This window comes from Chelmon rostratus, chromosome 2, assembly GCF_017976325.1.
Source record: "Chelmon rostratus isolate fCheRos1 chromosome 2, fCheRos1.pri, whole genome shotgun sequence".
Classification (NCBI taxonomy): Eukaryota; Metazoa; Chordata; class Actinopteri; order Chaetodontiformes; family Chaetodontidae; genus Chelmon; species Chelmon rostratus.
The window spans coordinates 11798647-11822278 of record NC_055659.1 but is presented as its reverse complement, the minus strand read 5'-3'; the positions used below and the strand labels follow the sequence as shown (position 1 = coordinate 11822278).

The 23632-nt window shown below is 42.1% G+C and overlaps 1 protein-coding gene across 1 annotated transcript; it reads left to right on the top strand.

Moving 5' to 3' along the window:
• The first annotated feature begins 7443 nt into the window (after window positions 1-7443).
• On the top strand, window positions 7444-21739 carry igsf8 (immunoglobulin superfamily, member 8). Its single transcript, XM_041961272.1, has 8 exons — window positions 7444-7580; window positions 7722-7920; window positions 11571-11951; window positions 13363-13824; window positions 15764-15942; window positions 16564-16816; window positions 17390-17842; window positions 19032-21739. Exons 2-8 carry the CDS (start codon window positions 7866-7868, stop codon window positions 19157-19159), a joined length of 1911 nt encoding a protein of 636 aa, XP_041817206.1. The 5' UTR covers window positions 7444-7580; window positions 7722-7865; the 3' UTR covers window positions 19160-21739.
• The last annotated feature ends 1893 nt before the right edge of the window (window positions 21740-23632 follow it).

The following is a 23632-nucleotide window of genomic DNA, read 5'->3' as shown; positions in this document are numbered from 1 at the left end:
TTCTTTCTTTCATACAATATTTATGGTCCACCATGTCATCTGCATTTGTTTAGCATTTGCTAGTTGCCGTCTTTCTTCCACAACATACTGCCAGTCTGCCATAAAACGCTGCCCATGTATCATCACCTTCATACTCAGCCTCACACCATTTCTGGCCCATCTCCCGTCTTTGTTGTGTGTAGCTGTCTGGAAGAGGCAGAGGGTGGAAGACCAGCAGTCAGACCACTGCATGTGTTTCCAATTCCCCCTTGCAGACCTTCCCTCTCCTCTCTTGGCCTCCTCGTGCCCTCTCTCTTCTCCTCTCCTCTCTTCTATGTGTGTGTGTGTGTGTCTTTCTCTCTCCATGTCCACCAAATTGCCCATTAGACTCTATTTGTCTATCTGCTGGCCTGCCTGTCTGTGGCGTGGCAGCCAGCTGAAACTATCCCTCCAGTCCATGCCAATTACACCATGGGAGACCACTTCTAACATTTTATACTACATGGCTGCCAGAAGCCAGCTGGGTTCTCCTCCTACACACACACATAGTATGTGCTTACAAGAAAGTATTTATTTGGATCATGCAATTTACACATGCATGTGCTTCGTTGCATTTTTCGAAGCATCCACAAAATTCAGTCCCAATGACTGAAAAACACCCAGTCCGGTAAATGCATGATTCATGTGTGTTATGTTTGGGAACTGAGGAATTTGTATCAGACATTTTACATTAACATTGAAGCTCTTCCTCTGTCCTATTTTTGGTTTATATGTCCATCATGTAGCTGCACGTAAAACTGTAGAAACATAGTTCATATGGGTTCGACATTACATCTGGTTTTACCCTCATGGAGTCTTACATATACTGTATGTTAAATATATATACAGTATGTGCTTTTTTTTTTTTTACATCTCTTTTAAGAGACGTTTAAAAAAGCAAAAATGCGTCTGTTCCAAGAAAAACTGACTGATCAACCTCACACATTTCCAGTCCAAGACAGTGACCAAAAGAAGTCAAACGATGCGGTCGAATGCTTAGCTAAACATTGTTGTTGCATTCTGTAATAAAGAGAGGAAACCTACAAAACCAAAAGGCCCTCTGAGGGAAAGTTATTAATAACCTGTCAGCAGTAAATTAGCTGTACGTGTACATGTCCCTGCTCCTTCTCTTTGTTTTGTCTAGCAGTGGTCCTTCCATTGCTGCGACTGGCTGAGCGTGTGTCCCCCTGTAGCGGTTAGACAGAGACTGCATGGTCATAAAACTGCTGACAGAACTGCAGAGAACAAAAGGAGCCCATATATAGTACATGTGTACATGTGCTCGGGTTGTGGAAGGATGATCTATAGTCAGTAGCAGGATGTGTTTGTATGTATCTATACGTGAGTGAAATAAACCAACAAAGCATTCAGACCAAGTCAAAGTCCAAGAACAAGAGCCATGGCTGCCCTGAGAAATAGTGAAGAAGAGACCAAAGAAACAAACAGAAACCGTCTGCCTGTACCAATGAAAATAAATCAAGATGAAAAACATGAATGAACAAAAGGTGCCAATATGTCTGTGCCTAGAGTATGAACCGATGCCACACACAGTGACAAGATCCTCTTAACGATGTTAGTGAAGTCCCACCGATGACAGGGGTGTTTGCCTGACTATAGTGACTGTAGTACAAACTAATTAGAGACAGTCTCCAGTAGGTCACAGTTTAGTCTGTAGTGGCCTTAAAAGAGACAGAGTGGGAGTGAGTGCACAAAGAAGGTGAGAAGAAGAACGAGTGTGGAAACTGGAAGGAAAATGTCACAAAGGTCATTCATCGTGGTGCAGAACTTTGTCCTTGATGCATTGGTGTAAGACGTATTCACATTCTCTATTTAAAGCTGCACTAATCAATATTTTGTATACACAAAGGATCAAATGACTATGCCTTATGTGAAAGGAGTCATTTGTACTGACAGACTCACAGAAAATAACCATCCGACTCTGCAACTCCCTCAGCTCTGAAGAGCAGTTTCCAGCAGCAGCAAGCAGCTGTGTTCAGCAAAAAGGCTCTGATAAACTGAATTTACACGACCTGCTCAGTACAAAATGACTGACGTGGTTAGCAAGTAGCTGATGAGGAAAGTCATACAACTAGTAAAGCTGGAGACAGATATTTCCCTCAGGTGTCGATGGAAACTGAAATATAGCTAAACTTGTATTTATTATGCCAATACTGCTCTGTAACTTCTGGATGTGTAAATACACAATTATAACTTTATTAGGTGTTTTCAGTTGGTTCTGCTGCCCCCAAGTGGCCAAAAAATCAAATAATGCAGCTTTAAATAAAAGCGGTAATAAAACAATGTAAAAAAAAACAACCCTCCCATCATCACATGTAAAGTCGTGTTCAAAACTTTGCTTAAAGCTGCTGTAATTAATATTTTTACATCAATAAATAATGAAACGATTTCGCATGATGATTTGATTATTCTTATTGTTATAAGTGCTAAAGTGAATTTGAACTATTTAATATATAGTGTAACTCAATGTACAGTATAACAAGGCATCATACTTTATATGCTTATAATATGTGTTTTAAATCTTTATCTGCAAAGTGATTACTAGTAAAGCTGCCAAATAAATGTAGTGGAGTAAAAGTGTAAAACTCAAAATTCTCTGAAATGTGGTGGAGTATAAAGGAGAAAATGAAAATACTCAAGTACATGTACCTCAAATTGTTCTTAAGTATAGTACTTTAAATGTACTTAGCTACTTTCTGCCACTGACTGGAGGTATAGCTCTGATGTGTGACATTTGATATGCATTAGAAGAAGTTAATGTTGGAATTAAATTACTAGGGAACACTAACTTTAAGAGCAAAGAGTTTGGGATTTTAAAATCGCCTGTCATAAGTAATACACAGACATGTGCACAACAAACCGAGTGCAGATCAATGCAGCTTTTGGAGGTTTATTTCCCTGGAAGTGGATCAGACTACATCATGCTCTAACTGTCCAACTCGGTTAAAAATTGTGATATATTGGAAGCCATACTTGCTGAGGAAGTTTACTCTGCATGAGTGCCATCCCTCAGTGCTGGTGTAGGCTCCTGCTGAAGTCTGCATATCCTGCTCGCCGCCTTGTTAACCCAGAATACCCTAATGACTTCCCCTCTCTCGCTGCCGAGCCACACTGTGAAGTCATCCATGTTTCCATGTAGCCTAAAGCGAGGAGAGGAGTGAGGAGGAAAGGAAAGGAAAATAGACAGTACGGAGGACAACTGGTACCATTAATGAGGTGTTTTCTGATGACATAAATCCTCCTTAGAGTGAGCAGCATCTGAGTGGCTCCGCCCACCAGTGGACATCCGACATACAGTGCATTACACTCATAACCACGTATGGGACCACATCCTGCCACACTCTGCTGTAAAGCTTTAATATTCCTCCTGAGTCTACTTGAAGTATGGAAAAACAGTTAAAGATCCCCTCCACACATGTATTAAGGCAAAACATTAAAATTGTCTAATGTGTGCCTGAAGTGGTTTCGCCAGAAAAAAAAAGGATAATCACGACATTAAAATCCTTAAAATTGCATCTACTCCTTCTCCCTCATTAAAAATTCCAGGCTATATCAACTTGCAAACATTTTTCATTCCACAAGTTCATCTGCTGGACACAAGATGTCTCCTGTCCATTCACAGTGTGTTTGTGCACCGAAGATCTCATCACATCACACTTCTGAATATTTGGCTTCAAGGCTGTTAGTGATGTTGCAAATCATGTTCGTCGGCCCGCCTCTTAAAATCAGATTTTCAATTAGGAGCTAGGAAATGTCGACTTTCAGCAATGAATGTGAAACAGCTTGTCTGCACATACATCATTCAGCACAGCAGAGCACCAACATTCAGGAACAACAAAGAAAAACACATTTTTACTGGAGGAGGACTTTAAATAACCGATTAGACTCATTTATTGCCCTTCCTTTGGGGGAAATGAGAAAAAGGAGACGGAGAAGGCGGGAATGCTGCAGCGCTGCCTTTGCAGGCCACAGAAATGTTTGCTGGGTTTTATCGCTGTTTTACATCACTGTCAGCTCGTGAACATTGTTGTTGCAGAAACCTCACATACTGTATGGATGATTCAGGATTTTAAGAACTAAGAATAGTGGAACCACGTATGAGACACAAAAAGTTGTATTCTACATGCATCAGTAGCTTTATAATTTTTTATTCTATTAATACCACTAACAAACAACACAGCTGTTGTTCTTTTTTATATTCTTATTTTTTTATTTTGAAGTTTGAGATGTGGTACGTACACAGTCTTTGTCCTTGATGAAGATGGTTGAAGCTCTCAGTGCAGCAATTGGTTGTCGCCATCTTGTGGTTGAGTTTCCCACTCAGTTCTTCTTGCATGTGATCCATGCATGACACACACATACGTGCAGGCTTGCAAACACGCACACACAGATGCACACTTGCATGCGAGCGCGAAATAGGCCTGTAAGCAACATGCATGCTTAAAGCACATGTGTTACCAATAACTTAAAGGATGGCTCTGTTCTGTTCAAGTGTCCCAGTAAGTCATGACAGTGTGACAGCAACAATACCAGGACCCTGGAAGTGAATGTCTTCAGTGAAAAAGGCCAAATACGCAAGCGTGGATGCACACACACGTGTGAACACATACTGTATACATGTGTGACTGTGCACACATGCAGCAAAGGCCAAGCATTTACTAAAAGGGTTAGAAATTTCTTTCCCATCTAGAAATATCACCCTATCCTGGTGTCATGTGTTCAGTATCACACATCTCCGGTATAGATATGGATTGGGAGAATGGTTATGTTAAACAGAAATACAACATAGTGTATAATCTGTATTGAACACAGTGAACTTCAGTAACTGTAACTGTGGCTGTAATGAAATTGTGAGTAGGTGGTTAGAATGGCTCCCTCGTTTCCTGCAGCCTTCTGTAATTTCTAATTTCGTTATTGATTTCAATAACAACCCCAGTGAGAGAGCTGCTGTCACTTGGACCTGCCTGCTCAGACAGAACAGAAATGGACCAGTAATTAAACCAAAGTCCCAGTGCAAGGGGATGACTGACTGTATATTTTTTCTGTGATGTTTCTGTGGGATAGCTATTATTAAGCCAGAAACAAACAAGTCCAACCTGCAACAAGATTACTGGGACTTTGCTTTTAATTGCATCTCTGTGCCCTAAATTCTCCTCAACATCCCTGATTCTCAAAAAGTTTTGATGCTGTGTGAAATGTAACGAAAAACAGAATGCAGTCATTTGCAAAGTGTCCTTGAGCCCATGTAGTAACATCCTTTATACAGTCATGTGTTCACTAAGTGGGGAACCTCGCTCCATCCTTGCTTATGGACGACTGAGCCTTTGAAAACGCACCTTTCCCAATCCCATTACCCAATCATGATACTATCACCTGTTACCAATCAACCTGTTTACCTGTGGAATGTTCCAAACAGGTGTTTTTGGAGCATTTCAACACTTTCCCAGTCTTTTGTCGCTCCCTTCCTGACTTGAAACGTGCTGCGGCATCAAATTCAGAATAAGCAGATATTTACAAAGTTGATGAGGCAACACAATAAATATATTGTGTTTGCACTGTTTTCAGTTGAGTATATGTCAAAAAGCATTTTAAAAAATGTTTATGTTTAGCATCCTGACTTTGGAGAGAGTTGTATGAAAGTAAGTAAACAACCTTGATTATGAATCCATTCAGTTTTGATGGGTAATCAATACAACATCTCTTGAAGCAAGCCTGGGCGAATACTGTCATCTGTAAAATGAAAATACTTCCTTTTACATTCAATTTTTATTTGCAATGAACTAAAATCATGAAGCCAAGTTTGTATTTTTTAGGCAGGTTACTGTCTGCCAATGCGAAAGTCATCAACTTCATTTTAATTCTGGAGTGGACAAACATGGGAGTACACTGAGAATTTGTTGTTGACAGTTTCTATTTTAATTTCAGTTGAGGCAGTTTTAAACATTTATTCATTTGACATCCTCTTCATGCATAGAAAAATGGCAAATGGATACTGATTAAAAGGTTAAATATTCTTTATATTGGCAAGCCATTGGCTTTTATCATCAGAAGCAGGTAGAGGTGTGGGAAAACAGCTAATCAAAACCAGGTGTGTCAGCTGATTCTCCACTTAATTAGTTTGATGGTGTCACAGGTCCAACCGAAGGCTTGAAACTGCAAGAAGCACCTTTGCTGTTTAAGGGGTAACTTTACTCTTACAGGTTTCACATATAAGTGGATGTGATCTTTTTTGGTAAACCTGAATTTCCATAAATATGATCACTCAAAACGTTCTGTCTCACAATGAAGTTTAACAGTGATTTGTAAGAAGTGAAATAGCTACTAAATGTTTGGATTTAGATTTTATTAAATACTTTCTATTCTACACTAAAGCGTACTTTACTGTAATTCACATGACCTCAATAGTTTTAAAACACAGTGATCAAAGTGGTCTCTTCTTCTTTTGACTTCCTGTTTCTAAAAAAAATCGACTTCAGTTTCAACCCTCATAAAAGTCCCATTACATCTGAACAAAACACTTTTATAGCGCTCCAATAGTGGTGCATTTACCTAAGTATTGCATTCAATGAACATGTGATGTACTTGTATTTTACTTGAGCATTTCATGTCACTTTATATTCCCACTCCACTACAGTTTAGAGTCAAATATATGGTCAAGTATGTGTGCACATACGAGGAATCCAGTTTAAACATTGCACTCAATGTACTTGCATAGAACAAAAGACTGAACAATAAGTTAAGTTGTGCAAACACATAAACAGAATATACAAAGAATGATGAGGCAATAAAGAGTCTATACAATGAAATTTACAATGTGCAGGGATTTATGTTGACAGTGACAGTGAGTGGTGAGTGTGCATGTTAAAAATTGCATTATTAAGGTAAGAGTTTACACACAATACAGTAAAAATGTGTAACATTGCAGAAGATTTAATGGATATGACCATATGTTAGCATAAATAACAGTAGTGCAAACTGTAGGTTTGTGATGCTATAATGGGAAACAACATAAGACACAGTGTTATATTAAACAATGCTGGAGTTAAATAGTCTATGGGATGATAAATGATAAATACTTATACCCAACTTATAAATACTTACTTATAAATACTAAATGATCTGTGTACTTCCTCCCTCACTGGCAATAATACACTCATTTTAAACCATTAACCCACCTGACAAGGCCATTAACACAGACAATGGAGTGTATCTGTTTTGCTGTGGCGCCCCCTGGCGGTGTGACGGTGGCGTTTCAACCGCTTTCCAAACACTCTATTATCATTGGTTTAAACAGTCACCGTCGCTTTCTTGACCAATGGCACCAGTTTGACTCCGCTTTTACACATGCACGCTCCTCCCTCTTCTGCTACCCCCTCCCCCTAACAGACACACACATTCTGACACACACCCCAACCCCCTGTGATGCCAACCGTTCTGTGGCTGAACCGGACGGCGTGTCTGTCGAGGCGGTATAATCTCAAACCAAACCGGGACCTGATGGAGCCGTCGATGTGTTGACGGAGATGCGACGGCGCGTGAAAGAGGTGATTGAACTCGCAGCCTTGCACATTAATACACGCGCTAATATTCCTCCGCCGCGCAGTTAGCAGATGGCACTAACTCGCCTCTGTGTGTAATCAGTGTTTGGCCGCATTGTTGCACGTTGTCGTCGCTTTTCCCCTCAGAAATAATCCGGTCGTGTGTGCGGTGTCGTCCGCGGAACAGTCCGTCTCCACGGCGGGATGAACTATGATCGGCGATAAACGAGCAGAGGAGCGCGGAGACAGAAACCTGACTCACTGTAATCCATCAGGGCACTGGGGGGGAAGATGAGGACCATGATGGCTTCGATGAAAACGGCATTATTCGTGCTTCTACACTGGGGTGAGTGCAGTCCGCCTGGTACCTGCTCGCTCTGCACACAATGAATAAAACCGCTTGGCCATCTGTCACATGCAGATGCATTTGCATGATTGTTTCTTCATGCCAATCAGACTATTCAGTTGCATTTTGCAGCTACATTTCATGATTTGACCTGCCATTAATGCAGGACTTGAACTTGTAACAGACTGTTTTGGGATTGCATTGTTACTCTTACTGGAGCAGTGGTGCAATGCAACTAAACTCTACTTTCACATTTCAGACCAACATTGTACTTTCTACTACATGCATCTCCAATTTTAGGTGTTTTCTGAATCTGATTTGGCTGCGCATCAACTTGCAGCCCTGTGGGTCATCGTATGAAGCATCATTTCTCACGTTCCTGTGGTGTGCGAGTCATTTTCCTACCTGCTATCTGAATAGATTATAGATTTACAGCACAGATGGGACAATCCACCATCAAAGAAAGCTTGGACACAGTCTGTTTTGACGGATGGTGAGTCAGTGGTGTGAGAGAAACAGGTTTTAAGCAAATAAACCGAGTTCCTGGTGGCATACAGGAAGTCCCAAGCAAAGGTATTCACACAACAGCTGTTTTATTGTAGTCATACCAACCCTGTAGAAACACTAGTTAACATATGAATTATATTCAAACCTTTTTAATGCCTTCAGTTTTATTGTTTGACTGTGGCCGTTTTGTGTTGTCACTATTTGCTATTCCTATCAGCCACGATTGAAAATGAGATAAAACTATTGAATCTTGAGTAACAAAGCTGTGCTTTCTGATCCCAGAAGATTTTTTTGCTTTTGAGGATGTTCTTTGTGAGGGAAAACGTGGCAAGATAACCAAAGAAAACAAAGGAAGTCAGTTAAGAGTTTAAATAAGACTTAATGTAAAAGGAAAAATAGGATAAACAAACCAGATGAAGGCAATTACGCTAAAAAATGCAAAGCTGTCTTTTAATATTTCTGCCATTGGAGCTTCTTGTGTTTTTAACTCTGTGCTTCATATTTTCGATGCACAAAAAGCAACAGTTTAGACACACAATATTCATAATTCTATGACTCAGATCTAATAGCCACACGGCGTTCAGTCTTCGGTCCAGCGTGCATCTCTTTGTGGGCTCCCCTTGATAAGAAAATCGGGGCTCCCTCCTGGTTGCACAGCATCTAATCCAGACAGTATCGAGCGTCGTCGCAGGCTGCGGTGTCCCCCAGCCCTATCAGTCCGGCCCAATGTTAATTAGGACATGATCCGCTTAAGCCTCCCACTAGTCTCCCATGTCATTATCTATGGGCGTGGTGTTATGGGGCCGCGGCTCGGCCTGTGAGAAAGCTCCAGTTGTTTCTATGTCTCACAAACACACACCCAGACACAGAGGTGGGGAGTGCCGAAACACACCCAGCTTGTATTTCTAGTTGATCAGGTAGTTATCAGCTTTGGGTGATGGTAAAAGGGCGTGTTGGCTGGTGCTGATCCTCTGTCCAGTGTCAGCTCCGCTGGTGGGCGCTTGTTTGTTCATTATTATGTCGGGTAATCACATCTCATTTGCATTTTTGAAATAATGATAATAAACATGTAAATTTAAAGCACTTGGTAGGAAACAGCATTGAAGGCGTGCACCCTTTTTCATGTCTTTAACAGTTTCCTCCCACAATATGGAATAAGTTACTCTGGAGTCAGGCTGTCTGACCTCCGGCTGTCCATCCACTTCAACAGCTTAATGCCACTCTAATGAAGTCAGTGTTAGCTGGTGTGAGGTATTTGGGTTTTTTATGTGTTTAAGTGCTTTTAACCGTGGTTTTGAAGGCATGCAGATACTGACCTTGTTAAGCAGTTAATACAGCTTCCTTGTCAATAACACTATAAAATACTCATAGTGTTTCTGCTTTCTGCTTTTAAATGTGGGGAAAAAGAAAGCACCCTGAATCAATATGGGGAGAGAAAAAGATCGATGCGTCTTCCAGGTTTGGAGTAGGACTACTTTTAAAGTAATTTTTGTAAGCTTTCGTGATTATTAATATTCTTTTTTTTTATTCCAGATGTATTAGCTTCATATTAGCATTTGTCTCGTTTATCAGTTGGTTAAAATGACCAAAAAATTGTGTTGTTGCAAAAAACTAAAGGAAGAAATTAAACGAATTTGCATATAAAAGATGAATATAAATTCCTAAGGAAGTCTGTAGAGCCAGTCCAAACACATGCATCATCTCAGATTGCATTCTTGGTAAATGGTAAAATCATCCACAGTGTTACCCTTTTTAAAAGCGGTGAATATTTATTAATGTGAATATTTTAAGCACCCTTATCCTGAGAAAACAGTAGTGACATGAGGAATTTCAGTGCCTGTGGCTGGAAGAAGCTTTTGGTATTTCGATAACCCAGCTTGGTCTGAGCCTACAGCTCCTTCAGAGAGGTTTCAGGGGAAGTCGGGTATGCGGCCAGACAAAATGTGAAATACAATGAGTCTTGAACCTGGAAGCTGGCAGCTCTCAGCCCTGAGGCGTTCACACTGAATATTTTTGCTCATAACCAGAACTCCAGTGTTGCCAGGCTTTTGTTGAACACTAATGGGGATAGAGTCCATTTTATTTTTCCTTTGGCCTGAGGAGAGTTGTTTTATTCAGTTTCAGTGTGATTTGCAGTTTGGAGATATCCGGTTTAGCTCATTCCCAAAACATTGCACTCAGCAACCTTTGGGTTCTGCTGCTTTGAGCATTGAGACATTACATCTGCATAACTCAACATCAACATCTTTTTCTTAATATATAACGCAGCTGCACACAATAAGCCACACACCAGTTTCATAGAGAACTACTAAGTACACCAGCAAACCACCTGCTGGACCTCTTTAAGTTCAGAGGGAACACATGTTGCAGTTGACTTGGTAAAATTTGCTTTTTAGAGCTGAGACGATTGCTTCATTAATCAATAAGTGGACAGAAAATGAACCAGCAACTGTTTTGATAATCGATTTATGGTTCATGTTATTTTTTGAGCAAAAAAGCCAAACGCGACCTAGTTTCAGCTTGTCCGTTGAGATAAATTTCTGCATGTCTTTGTTTCATGTGACGGTAAAATGAATACTTTTTGGTTTTGGACTGTCGGTCCGACAAAAGAAGCCAAGACAAGTTGAGCATTTATCACTGTTTTCTGATTGCTTGAGAATAATTTTAATGGAAAATGAAAATAACTGTTATTTAGAGCATTATTGTTTTTTCAATGCTTCTATTTCTGAATGCCACTTTTACTGTTTTGCAGTGAGACACAGCCAGTTTCAGCAAGTCTTACTGAAACTGTAGCTGAGTACAAACTTCAGTTTTTTAGTGAACTGTTCCTTTAAATTAACCAAAGTAATCAGGGAATGAGCTGATAAGCCCAGTGAGATGATTGTTTAATGTTTTTCATTTATTAAGTGTGTCATTGTATTCAGGGGAAGCTGGCCTTGCCCCAACCCTCGTGTTTTTTTCTCCTAAGCTATTTCATGTATTGATTCCGTTAGTCAGTCATCAGCTCAGGATATTGATCGGTGAGCCCATCCACCAAACATGCTGCGAGACTGTGACCCGCAGAAACACTGTCACTGCTTCCCATCTTTCCTAACCACTCAACGCTTTCTTTCTCTTTCTTTGTCCCCATTGTTCTTGCACAGTGCTCCAGTGCGCTGTGTGTCGCGACGTGTTACTTCCCCCTGGACCCCTCTACCGTGTTGCAGGGTTCCCCCTCTCCCTGCCCTGTGCCGTGTCAGGCTACGAAGGCCCACGTACGCAGGACTTTGAGTGGTTCCTGTACAGGGATGATGCTGGTGGTAAGCATATGGCAGTGGTGTCCACCAGAGACAAGGGCTTCCCCTACGCCCCGTTCCAGGCCCGGGTGAGGAACGGGGAGGTGAGGGTGGAGAGGGACTCGGGGGACAAAGTCAGGCTGGTGATCCAGAGGCTCCGGGCCGAAGACCAGGGGAAGTACGAGTGCTACACACCCAGCACGGACAGCACCTACCAGGGGAACTACAGCGCCACAGTAACTGTGAAAGGTGAGATATAAATATAACTAAAAGATTGAATAGTTTTTGGGCAACAATGGAGGTCTGTGACAGAAAGGAAAAACAAACATCATACTTGAGAAAATCAGTTCATTGTTGGGTTTGATCTTTTCATGGTATCTGTTGAAAATAGGAAAAATAGAGAATATCACCAGACTCATCCTTTTACCAGAGAGAAGATCAGGGATCAGTAATCCAGATGAGATGACATCAGAAAGCTACTATTATGTACAATGTCCTAGCTATTACGTACAATTGATCACATGTTAACAGTCAGTAACGTACAAAAATATGAAAACAGATGCACAGTAAAACAATAAATAAAACACAACCCTGATGATGTCAATACATCCTGGAAGTCCAACTGAATAAAAAAGCTAATCTAAACGCGCAGCAGGACCAGCAAGCCTCTAGCTTCTTCCTGTTTTTTTTTTTTTTTTTTTTAATAGCCAGTGCTGGGTACGGAGTCCTCAGTCCTTTTTTGGTAAAGATGAAAATGTGCCAGTAGTACAGAGTTTTGAAAAATGGCAAGTCAGCAGAGGCTGGCATTCAATGCATGCCCGATTGAGTGAAATCAAAATGTTGCTAATTTTGCCGGAGTGTGTGTAATTGTTGGGCTGCTCGTGTTAAGACGACCTTCAAAGCCCGAGAGCTGCGGCTTCGTTTGTTAATTGGAAATATCTCTTCAAGCAAGCCAGCGTTTCGGTCTTGCTACCAAAAGCCTTGTGTCATATCACCAGCTGCTATCACATGATTCCAGACGATAGCCAACCCCGGTCCCGTTGAGATGGCAGTCATAGTTTCGTCGTGAGGTGTACTGGAAACCAAACTGATGTGTTCAAGTTCACCGGAGTGTTTAAGATTTTATCAGCGACTCTGCGCTCAATCAGCCAGATGGATGAGATATTTCATTGATGAATCATACTACGTGCTCAGCTTAGTTCTCATCCTGAGCTGCTATTTATACTCACTGTCTGCAGCTTGTGCTCTGCTTCCTCCTCTCTGTTTTTCTGTCCTTCTGCAAGGAGCCAACTGCTCAAGCTATCCAAAATATTCTGGCAATTTTCCACCATCCATATGGTTACCAGTTCTGTTTCTATTCATCATCAGCATCTTTGTGCACCACTGAGTTTGTGTTTGTTGGGTGCTGGGTGTTAGTTTTCCAGCTGAAGAGTGTTATCTTCAAAACAGCCAACTAATCCCTCTTTCTTTGTCCAATCCATTGAGAGCTAAGGGTGGTTAACAGCTTGCAGTCACTCTCGGCAGCCCCGTCTCATGATTTAGTGTTCTAAACATAGACACGGTACACAGGTTATAGGAATTAAATTTGGCATATATTTTCCTCCCATCTGGCTCCTGCAGCTTCTTGATGTAATATAATTGTCTGTGTCCACACCCGCAGTGATCCCTGACACACTCCAGATCAGCTACTCCCGCTCACTCACCAGCCAGCCCGTGCCAGAGGGGGCCGAATTAACGCTGACGTGCTCAGCCGGCATCCAATCGGAGCAGCTCACCCATCTGTCCATCATGTTTGGGAAGCGCAGCGGCGGAGAGGGTTTGGGGAGCGGAGCCGGAGGGGAGGTCAACACCGTCAGAGAGATTATCTCCATCGACAAGCTGCTGGGGGTCGTCCCCGGACGCTCGTACAAGAAGCGGTACGACGACGGCGAGATCACGCTGGAGAAGAGGAACGGGGAGGGCGGGCTCGGTGTGTACGTGATGAGGATGAGAGCGGTGCAGCCAGACGACACCGGCTCGTATTTCTGCGAGGCCTCGCAGTGGATTCTGGACCGGGATCGATCCTGGCAGAAGATCGCACAAAGGACGATGGACGTTGGCAACTTGACCGTTCAGCAACTAGGTTGGTGTAACCGAGAAACCGTGCCAGTGTTTGTGCTGACATTTCCCAAAACCATGATAGCGTGTGGCAAGTACAAAGGTCGCTCTGCAACAATCATATTGCACAAGATATCATGAAGTAAAGCTGGCTGCTCTAGTTGGAGAATAACCCAGAGACAATAAAAGCGGAGTGACTGAAGTTTGGTTTCTACATGTCAGTTCAGGAGTCTTGACTCTTTCTCTGTGGCGTCAGTCGGCCTGGACTTGTTGTGCTGTTGAGGACATTGGACTCTTTCCAGATTTCAGACTGGATGTTTGTGTTACTTAGAGCTTAACTGAACGTCTCGCTGGCTAACTGAGCAGTTCACTGATGATAGAAATGGGCCTGATTTAAATACTGATGCATCTGTAGTCAGCACATTGCCTTGTTTGTTAGCTGGTTGTCGGATAGAAAAAAGAAAGTGTTGGGGCTTCTGATTGGCTGCTTGGATGGCCTGGTGGGATGTGCTTAGCTGTGTAGATGGATGACGATCTTACTGCTAGGGCTGGAACGAATCAGTTACTCTTCTTATGTTCTTGATTAATTGATTCACTCTTTGATCTATAAAACAGTGAAATATCTCCATATCACAGGTGACTTCATCAAATGTCTTATTTTACTGCACTGTTGTATTTACTATCAAGTAAGATTGTAAGAAATTCTCACATTTGAGAACCTGAAACTATTTTTTTTAAAATTTTTTAATGGTTTAATGGTTAAACAGTTAGTCGATTATCAAAATAGTTACCAATTAATTTTGTGTCAACTGACTAATTGCAGCTCTACCTACTGTCTGTTCGGGACGTCGGCTGTCAGACCTCCTGACTGACGAGCGTGATGCTCAGCTCTCTTGTTGATTATCCAGCTGGATTTGATGGGTCGATGGCTCGCTGGCCGAGCAGCTGGATATCTGCCCGCTGCCTTGCAGCTTGGCTCAATTTAAATTGTAAAGAGCTTGTGTAGATCTAAAGGATTAAGTAATCTTTTCTCCCAACTTGTCCTCTCGGAGGACTATCTCTCTGTCAGACTGATGTGTCAGAACAGGACTGTCATTTTGGATGGAAACATTAACCCAGTATATGTGCATATGTTCTTTATGTTTGTTTATAGGACAATACTGCAGATGTTTGCCAATTTACCATCTTCATCCATATAATCTGATTAAAATTAGTTAACACACAGTTTTGCTTGAGCTGGATTGAAATGTTATTTATTATTACTATTTAGCTTTTTCTTGACAGAGTTGCTGATGAGAGATACAAACAGCTTCTTCGTAGGAAGTAGTGGAGCTAAAAGTTATTTAGGTGAATTATTTTCTCTTCAGCAGTAAAACTGAAGCTGCTGTTTGAGCTTTGAATCTCATCAATGCATGCATTGTTTTTTTTTTTTCCCGACACTCGCTGACAAGCACTATTTCGTTGTGTATTTTCTGGCCCTTGTTGTCTGGTGAACACAATGGTCTGACATGTCTCCTTTTGTCTAAATAAGTAATGCGAGCAGATCTGTGTTTAGAGAAGTGCTGTGGTGAAATGAGGCTTTGCTCACACAATGGACCAGTCTTTATATCTTCTAATTATACCAGGGGATTAGTACAAACTATATGAAACCTTTTCAGTTCGTTAAACAAACTTGCACGTACTCATTTGTGCTATGTTCTGCCTCTGCTGTTCTGCTTTATTTGTATGTCTGAATACAACACAGCAAGTCTCTTTCATAGAGCAATAGTAGAAAATCACGGCGCAAATGTAATTGTCAAAAGTGCTAATCCCTTTTATCCTGCATGTTATCCACAGCAATGATACTGATATATCTCTTCTGTGAGATTTTTACTGTCGCAGTCTACTTGCTTGCTCCTCTGCACAAAGGAGGATTTTCTTTCACTTTTACTAAGCTGCCTCCCTCCACCTTTTCCATTCCCCAGCGGCGTCTCTGAGTGTAACATCCTCGCCCAGAGGGGAGGTGACCCTGCAGGTCGGTTCACCTCTCATCCTCACGTGTGAGGTGTTGGGGCTGCCGTCTGAAGTGAGCTCGGGTCTGCTGGTCCAGTGGATGAGGAGGGGATCTGTGAGCAGCGATGTAGCTGGGACCGGCGGAGTCGAGGTACTTGTTCTCAGTATGCTGAGTTCATGGACTAACAGGGTTTGTTGTTTGCAGGATATAGCTCAATGCGTGCGATTGTTGTGCATAGTAGAAAATGTAGAGGTGTTATTTTTTGCTTGCACAGTTTGACAGAAGTGTAAGTGAATGCATCGGTTCTTGTATGAAGTGAAAGAGGGAACTGATGAAACATTTCACATCAAATTAATAATATTACAGATTCATAGTTCATTCATAGATTTAATTGCAGAGGTGGCTAGGTAATCCATCATAGTCACCATTAAGTGTAATTTATCTTCTCAGAGTTACATTATTGTTTCACGGTTATTCAAAATTACAGATAGATTTGAAATATTTTTAGGCGTGGTGCATTCAAGTGCTAGAGGCAAAGCTGTGATAAATGACCCTTGAGAGTTGGCTTTCAAAAAGCAGCCTTTTTCATTCAAGAAGTGCAAAACTGGACATTATGGTGTGTTTGACCAACATCATCAGTCTACTAAGCTGTAGCACACTTTAGGTAATCGCCAGCAAAAATATGAAGTATTCACAGATTCTAGAAAGTTGACTGAAATAAATTTCAGCTTACAATCTAACACCTGCAGACACGTTGTGTTTTACGTTCAGGTGGAGGTGGCCCGGATGAGCCCAGACGGTATTGTGAGCTGGGAGGACGACCTCAGCCGAGCTAGCGGGGGCTCTATGGAGAAAGTGGCAGAAGGGAGGTACTCTCTGAAGCTGTTCTCAGCCCGCCCCTTAGACTCGGGGGTGTATCGATGTGTGGTGAGTGTGTACGCTGGAAGAAGAAACCCTGGCCCCTCTACTCCTGCAACGCTCACCCAGAGGTCTGAGGGGGTCACCATCAACCTGAAGACCAAAGGTGAGCAGTGCTGCTAAAAAGTAAAGGATTAATGGTTGAAATAGCTAAAACTAATGTTAATGGATAAATGGTCAAAAATATTTAGCTAAAACCTGTGTATTGGTTTGGTCTAAGAAATGATTTCAATACATTTAAGTTCATGGAGTGCCTTGGGGGCCGAGAGGTCTGGGCTGTGGGCCATTTGGCTGAGTTCAAGTCTGCAACAAGACCTCTGATGCTTGCTGTCCCAAGCGCAGTTGCAGTTTTGCAAATCTGTCTTAAAGTTTTTAGTAAATTCATAAAGCTTGAGTATTTTCTTAGCAGCAGTTTTACTGAAAACATCAGGGGTAAATGATGTTAGTGTAGTGTTCAAGTGCTCAAGGCTAGACTGCTAAAACTGCAATCTGTGGTTTGATCTCTTCATATTTCTCAGAAATGCATATTAGCTCAATTTTCTTTAAGTCAGATCACCTTATTAAGCTCATTATTGACCACAAATGAAAATCATACATTTGGGTTTTGTTCTCAAGCTAGCACACATGTTCAGTTCACCCTCCATAAACTAATCTTTGAACGTACCACTTCCCTCCACAGACGTGCTGGTTTCAGCTGTGGCTCAGATCCCTCGAGGCCCCCTGTTGAAAAGAGGCAGCACCGTCACCGTGATCTGCAATGCCGCCGTGACAACCACAGGTCCCGCCCAGGCACAGGTGCAGTGGCTGCGGTGGCCACTCCCAGTCGTCAAAGAGGGGCAGAGCCCAGCATCTGATGTGACTCTGCCGGACCCCGCCGTTGAGGAAAAGCCCAGAGTGGTAGCTGCCCTCATGTACGACGGTGTTGCAAAGATCTACACCAACAGTAGTGAGGTTAGCGTCGACCGCCTGTCCGCTGTCAGCTACAGACTGAGGGTCCACGCAGCAACGATGGACGATCAGGGCATGTATGCGTGTCATGCCGAGGCATGGGGGCAGGACCCGCATGGAGGCTGGTACAACACGGGGGCCAAAGCGGAGTCAAATGCAGTGACTGTTTACCTGTATGCCAGAGGTAAGTTGGTTTTTATAATCTTAGTGATGGTGGATAAAAGTAATTCACATCTGGAAGCTGCTCAGTACAACTACAGGCTGATCTGCTACTGAGCAGCCCCACTGGGGCAAGTGGGGGTAAGTGCCACCCTTGCAGCTTCCCCATCCAGATTTTTCGTGCTGGTTTGGGGATCAAACAGGACCATCAGTCACAGACTGACAGGTAGCCTGTGTCTGCACAGTTTATAAAGATAGATTGTTGTCCACATCCATCCCAAGCAGATTGCAGGGCATGTTTCTCTGCGTTTATATCTCAAATATGTAGATATGAACTTCATGTCTCGTGTTCCTGTGACATGTCGCAGTAATTTAATACTGTGGGACTTTCAGAAAACTAGTCATGGTCCTTGAGTTCAAAATGGGCTTGCAAGCAAGGCTGCAATTACCCATTAGCTTCATGATCGATTGATCTGCTGATTATTTTCTCGACTGGTCGTTTCATCTATGAAATGTCAAAAAAAAAAGGCCATTATGATTTCCCAGAGCCCAAGGTTTTAAATGTTGTTTTGTCCTGCCAACATTCAAAAACCCAAATGCATTCAATTTGTTGAATTTGGAAAAATGTGCGGCTAAAACATGACTTGAACGGAGCTGATGTGGAGATTAAACATGAAATGTGTATTTGCTACATCTGGAGGTGATTTGGGTGAAATGATCTTCAGTGCATCGTGGGTAGGTTTGCATTGTTATGCATTGTGATCCCATCTAGTTCCAGTCTAAAAATCCAGAATATATTTGTATAAAACATTTGCTGGACTCGTGATCATTTGTACACTAATGATGGGTTTGCACTGGTAGCAGTTTTAGTTGTTGACCCTCTTTCTGTTCTACATTAAGACCAAATGGACTCAGTTTCCAACACTAGATGAGTGAATCACCAGAGCAAACTGTGCTTTTCATTTATCCAGCTGCACAGTCCATTAACTTGCTTTTCATCAATATGTGTGCTGCCTGGATGTTAAAAGTACTATAAAAGTCCATATCTGTATTAGCTTGAACCAAACAAATCAATTTTTCCCACCATTTTCCTATTTATGTGCCATGTATATTTGACATTTCCCCATCTGAACATGGGTTTTAATGCTGTTGAAAAAATAACATCAGTCAGTTTACATCACAGCATCCTTCTCTCTTTATTTATCTTCCCGCAGCTGCTGACCTCCTCCTCATCCCCTTGGTAATCGGAGTCTCCTCCGCCTTGTTTGTGGGCATCATCATCATCGCGACAGTAACTTGTTGCTTCATGAAGCGACTGGCAAGACAGCGTGCTCAAAAGTAGACGTCTGCTGTCGCCGCCTGTCTGAAATCTGAGTGTTCGTGAAGAGGCGCGAAGAGGTCAACGCGTAGAACATAATTAATAAAATGGCCAAGAAAAAAACTTCAGGACAACATGACTGTCACCCCCGTTAGATGATTTTCTGTGTTTTGACCTACCTGTTGAACAGTCAATGCCAAAAGATTCTGTTTTATATTCTCTTGTATTTTTATATCCAAAACTTCTCAACATATTTTAGTGAGTCACACACCAGTAGGCGTAATATCCTAGATTTTTGAAGCCAACACCCAATAGCTTCTCTCCACCCCTCATGACGGGAAACACTCGAAATTGTATTAGCAGTAATGATCCCTTTGTCCCAGATTATCGCTCGGTCTTGACTGCAAAGGGCTCAAAATACACAGGCAAGGTCAAAAGTGAGGAAGGTGCTGCAGGTTTAATTTGAGCCTCTCAGATGTCAGGAATCTCAGATACTGTAAAAGTCTTGTTTCTATAGAAAGGCCAAACAAACTACCCGCACAGATGTCATGGTTTGATTTTTAGAGCACGAAGGAAGCCAGTGGTTCTCGGTCTGTCAAATGTTTTGAATGATGCAGGGGAGAGAGAGACGGGATGATATGCAGCAAAGGACCCGGGCTGGAATCGAACCCAGGCAGCTGCGGTAAGGACTCAGCCTTGATGCGTTGTACGCACTCCACCGAGTGAGCTACCAGGGCGCCAGAACAAAGAATATTCTGTGTTTTCATAAATTGTTGATGGTGTTCCAGTTGTTCTTTCCTCAAACTGCATGTTTTTCATTTATTACAAACATCAACAAGGTCCAAATGTGTTTGCATGGTTAAGCCTCTACCACTGCCACTGAGGGTCACATGAATGCTGATTGGAGCAGCTCAGCCTCCAGAAACTTTATGTGAGCCGGGCCCTTCCGCCGCCTGCAGCCCGGCACCACTCTGCATGTAAACAAAGTCTGTCTGTTACTTAATAAGGAAGGCGCTGGCTGGGGACTTTCTCATGCCAAGACCAATTGAGCACCAGTTCCAAACACAAGCATTCCTCGCCTGCGATGCTTCACGCTGTTTCTATACAGACTTGTATAGATTTGACAAACAGAAATGGAAGAGATATCCGTAATGCACTGAGCTAAAATATGTAAATACTGTACGGAGTTTAGCTGTTTTATTTTTCTTAATGTAAGTAAGAATATGCTGTAGTGCCACGTTTTTGGCAAAGCACCTGTGTTTAACATTCTGCAGCAGTCTGTTCTGCTCTTTTGAAGCACTTGGACAAAAACGGGACTGGGACCAAAGCCCCTTGGTATCATTCTTTTACTTGATTTTCTTCCAGCCGAACAGTCTCGTCTTTGCCGTACTTGAGCGAGTACTGTGGGTTTTTTTTTTTTCTTTTTTTGTGTGTGCGATTAATGCTTCCTTTTACTGTGAAACAGAATCCCCCGTTTGTTAGACTGAGTTAAAGAAAAGCCGTTGTTGTGTCACACTGTTTAGGATTTTTGTCCCTAAGGTGAAAACTCCCCCGGCAGTCATACGACCTGAGTTAAGTGAAGTCTCGCCATCGTCATAGTGATCATGTGGTTCAGGCCACACATTTCTGCTGCCTGGACTTATTATGACTGTAGCCCCCGCTGCTAGCCCGCAGAAATCTGTTGGGCAGATTTACTGTGTCTGCGCACTTATTATGAGTGAAATCCATCCTCCTCTTCCTGTTGAAAATAACACTTCACTTCACGCCAGTGTGAGCGTTCAAAGTTGGATACTTGTTGAAAGGAGGAAGGTTGTTGTTATCCGGCTTGTGGCTCTCTCGTGAGACTATTTCAGGTCACTTTTCTGTTTTTCTACGTCCGTTTGCGCTGAGCTGTGCTTTGCTGTCTCAGTCTGTCTTCACTGCCTCTGCCTCCTGGTCGGTTTTCCATGTGAGAGTCCCTCTAAATCTGCCCGTCCTTCCTAACCTGCGCTCTAAACCCTGATTATAAATGTTGTTCACGAACATTAGGGAATAAAATCACAGCTCTGCTTGCTTCCTGAGCCACTTTGTTCCAGATCAACTACCCAAAGCTGATTTGTTCCCCCACATACTCACCCCACCACATGATTACACACTTGGACACATACGTGTACACAGCAGCAGCAGCAGCAGCAGCAGCAGCATAGAGCTGGCTGGCATTTTTGATGGAAGCGAGTATCTGCGTGTTCATCTCTAATCCCTGTTTATAACTGCAGTGTGTCCCGCTGCCTTCCCCCCTTCTCTCAGTGTGGCTCCCATTCGATTCATGTCAGTCCCTCTTCCATGAGAATTGCAGCCAGCTGTAAAAAAAAGAAAAGTGTAGCGTGCAAAGTATGAAAGCTGCTGTCTAAGCTGTGCTTTTGTTTGAAGATGTATTAAACCCTCTCATGAAGGTGTTATGTTTTCTTTGGATTGTTTACTCATGCTTTAATACCACTGTTCCTGAAAGCATCTTGCTGCCATTGAAATATATAAAGGAGGGTTATTACTCAGTTTGTTTCTTATGGTGCTTTGGCAAACCTGCCAGCTGATAAACCAATAAACCACTCTGGATTTATAATGTCACTTTCGTTTTATTTATTCCTATATTTTCTGCTGCTGTGACTGAAATCTGTTTTCGGCAGAGAACCTGGAAATGTTCATATCGGAGGCCGCTGGAGACAGCTGAGGTATTGCAGGACATTATGTGTGGAGGGAAATAATCCAGTGTGTCTGCTGCTTGAGCACATTTTCCATCTATATAGCATGAAAAACCAAAAAATGTCTTGTGGTTGCCGCAGTTTCCGTGTTAGGACCAGCCAAGCGGAGGTTTGTATTTCAGTTCAAGTTTTCTCTCAACACTTTGTCTTGCAGCTTTAGAGGTAAACAGGCAGAACGTTTGACTTATTTTGTTACAGAAGAAGTACTCATGCAATCCAAATAATAAATTTTATATGGCTCATGCTGGAGAAAGTCATATAAATGTTCCTACATTTAAACTGGCAGTACATGCTGAATACATATGAGATCTCATATGAGAGCTTTTATTGTATTCATTTATTGTGTAATTGGTCCGTTGATGATGTCAGAGTGCATCACATTTGCAGCCACAATTAATAAATTACTCAGTATCTCCCTGACATGGTGCTGGCTGATCAATTTCATGCTGTAGCTGAAATCTGCCAATGCAGCAGTGCATCAAAAAAAAAAAAAAAAAAACATGCAAAGATAGATTAATGCTGCCATTATCTGTATCTTTATATTAACAAAGGATCAAGTCACTATATGTTAAAACCGTTACTCTTAGTGACAAACCCACAGATGATTCAGCTCTATAGAGCGTTTAAGCGTCCTTCAGCTTGTTTTGGTTCACTCACCTCTCATCAACCTTGTTTCAGCAAAGAAGCCACTGTGTGCTGGTGAACACAATGGAGCTTTAAGCAGCTAAAAGTCTGGATATTTCATTATTTATTATTCTCAGAAGTTGGTGGAAACCAGAGATAAAGAAGCATATTGGATTTACGTTCGTCAGCCGGTCAGAAAAACAACTCCAAATGAATTACAGTGCTGTTCTGTTCCTGCTGGGTGTGTAAAAAGGCAACAGTTTGCAAAAACAACTTTATATTGTGATTTATGTCATTTGTTTCAGAGGCCAAATTCAGCTTTCATGAGGAGACATGAAAAGATTTATATTTGTTTCAGCAATGTGGAGAGGAAGGAGAGGTTGGCTCATTAATGGCTGACATGGACAACTGCATCCATCAAAGAAATGTGTTGCAGCAACTTCCATGTGTGTCAGAAGAAAGCTAAAGAGAAAAAGGACGTCAAACACAATGTAAAAATTAAAATACAAGAAACAGATTTTATTTTCAAGCATAGAATTTGATAAACTATGTCAAAAGATGCAAATATATGCAATTCTACCACTGAGGCTGCCACTAAAACTGCTGTGGCCCTCTGAGCTCTGTGGTATTACAGTATATCAGTTTACAGAGCATTACATCACTAATGCAAACACTGTACCGATGTTAATCCTCCTCTTCCTCTATGAGGAAGGGAGGGACGTGGCAGGCAGACAAACAGAGGCTTTGTGGCAAACCGATAAGACGCTGCGCTGCCTGTCGTTGGTTGGTCAACGTACCTGCTGTCCCAACCAATCGCTGCCAGCTGAATGTCAACCAAGGCAACACTAAACACGCAACGCTGCAGGCCTGCCCGGTGCCGTCACCGTGGCGAGGCCTGTTCAAGGCTGCCTCTGATTCCATCCATTTTCTGTGAAACATCTACTACAACTATCAAAAAGCAAAGACACGTGGCTGCTACAAGATGAGAATAAAAACACTCCTGTTTCAGGTTTTGTGACGTTGCTTTACTATAAATATAGCAGAGATAAAAATGCAATTACACATTTTATTTACAAACAATACACTTCTCTGGGTTCATCTTACAACATTTAAATATATTTAATAATTCAAAAGA

What these genes read in the sequence shown, in the direction of transcription:
- igsf8 (XM_041961272.1), top strand. Translation starts at nt 7,866, where the DNA reads ATGAGGACCATGATGGCTTCGATGAAAACGGCATTATTCGTGCTTCTA. An exon ending in CTGGGACCGGCGGAGTCGAG is followed by an intron (nt 15,943 to 16,563) that starts GTACTTGTTCTC and finishes TTTTACGTTCAG; the next exon opens with GTGGAGGTGGCCCGGATGAG. An exon ending in TGTTTACCTGTATGCCAGAG is followed by an intron (nt 17,843 to 19,031) that starts GTAAGTTGGTTT and finishes ATCTTCCCGCAG; the next exon opens with CTGCTGACCTCCTCCTCATC.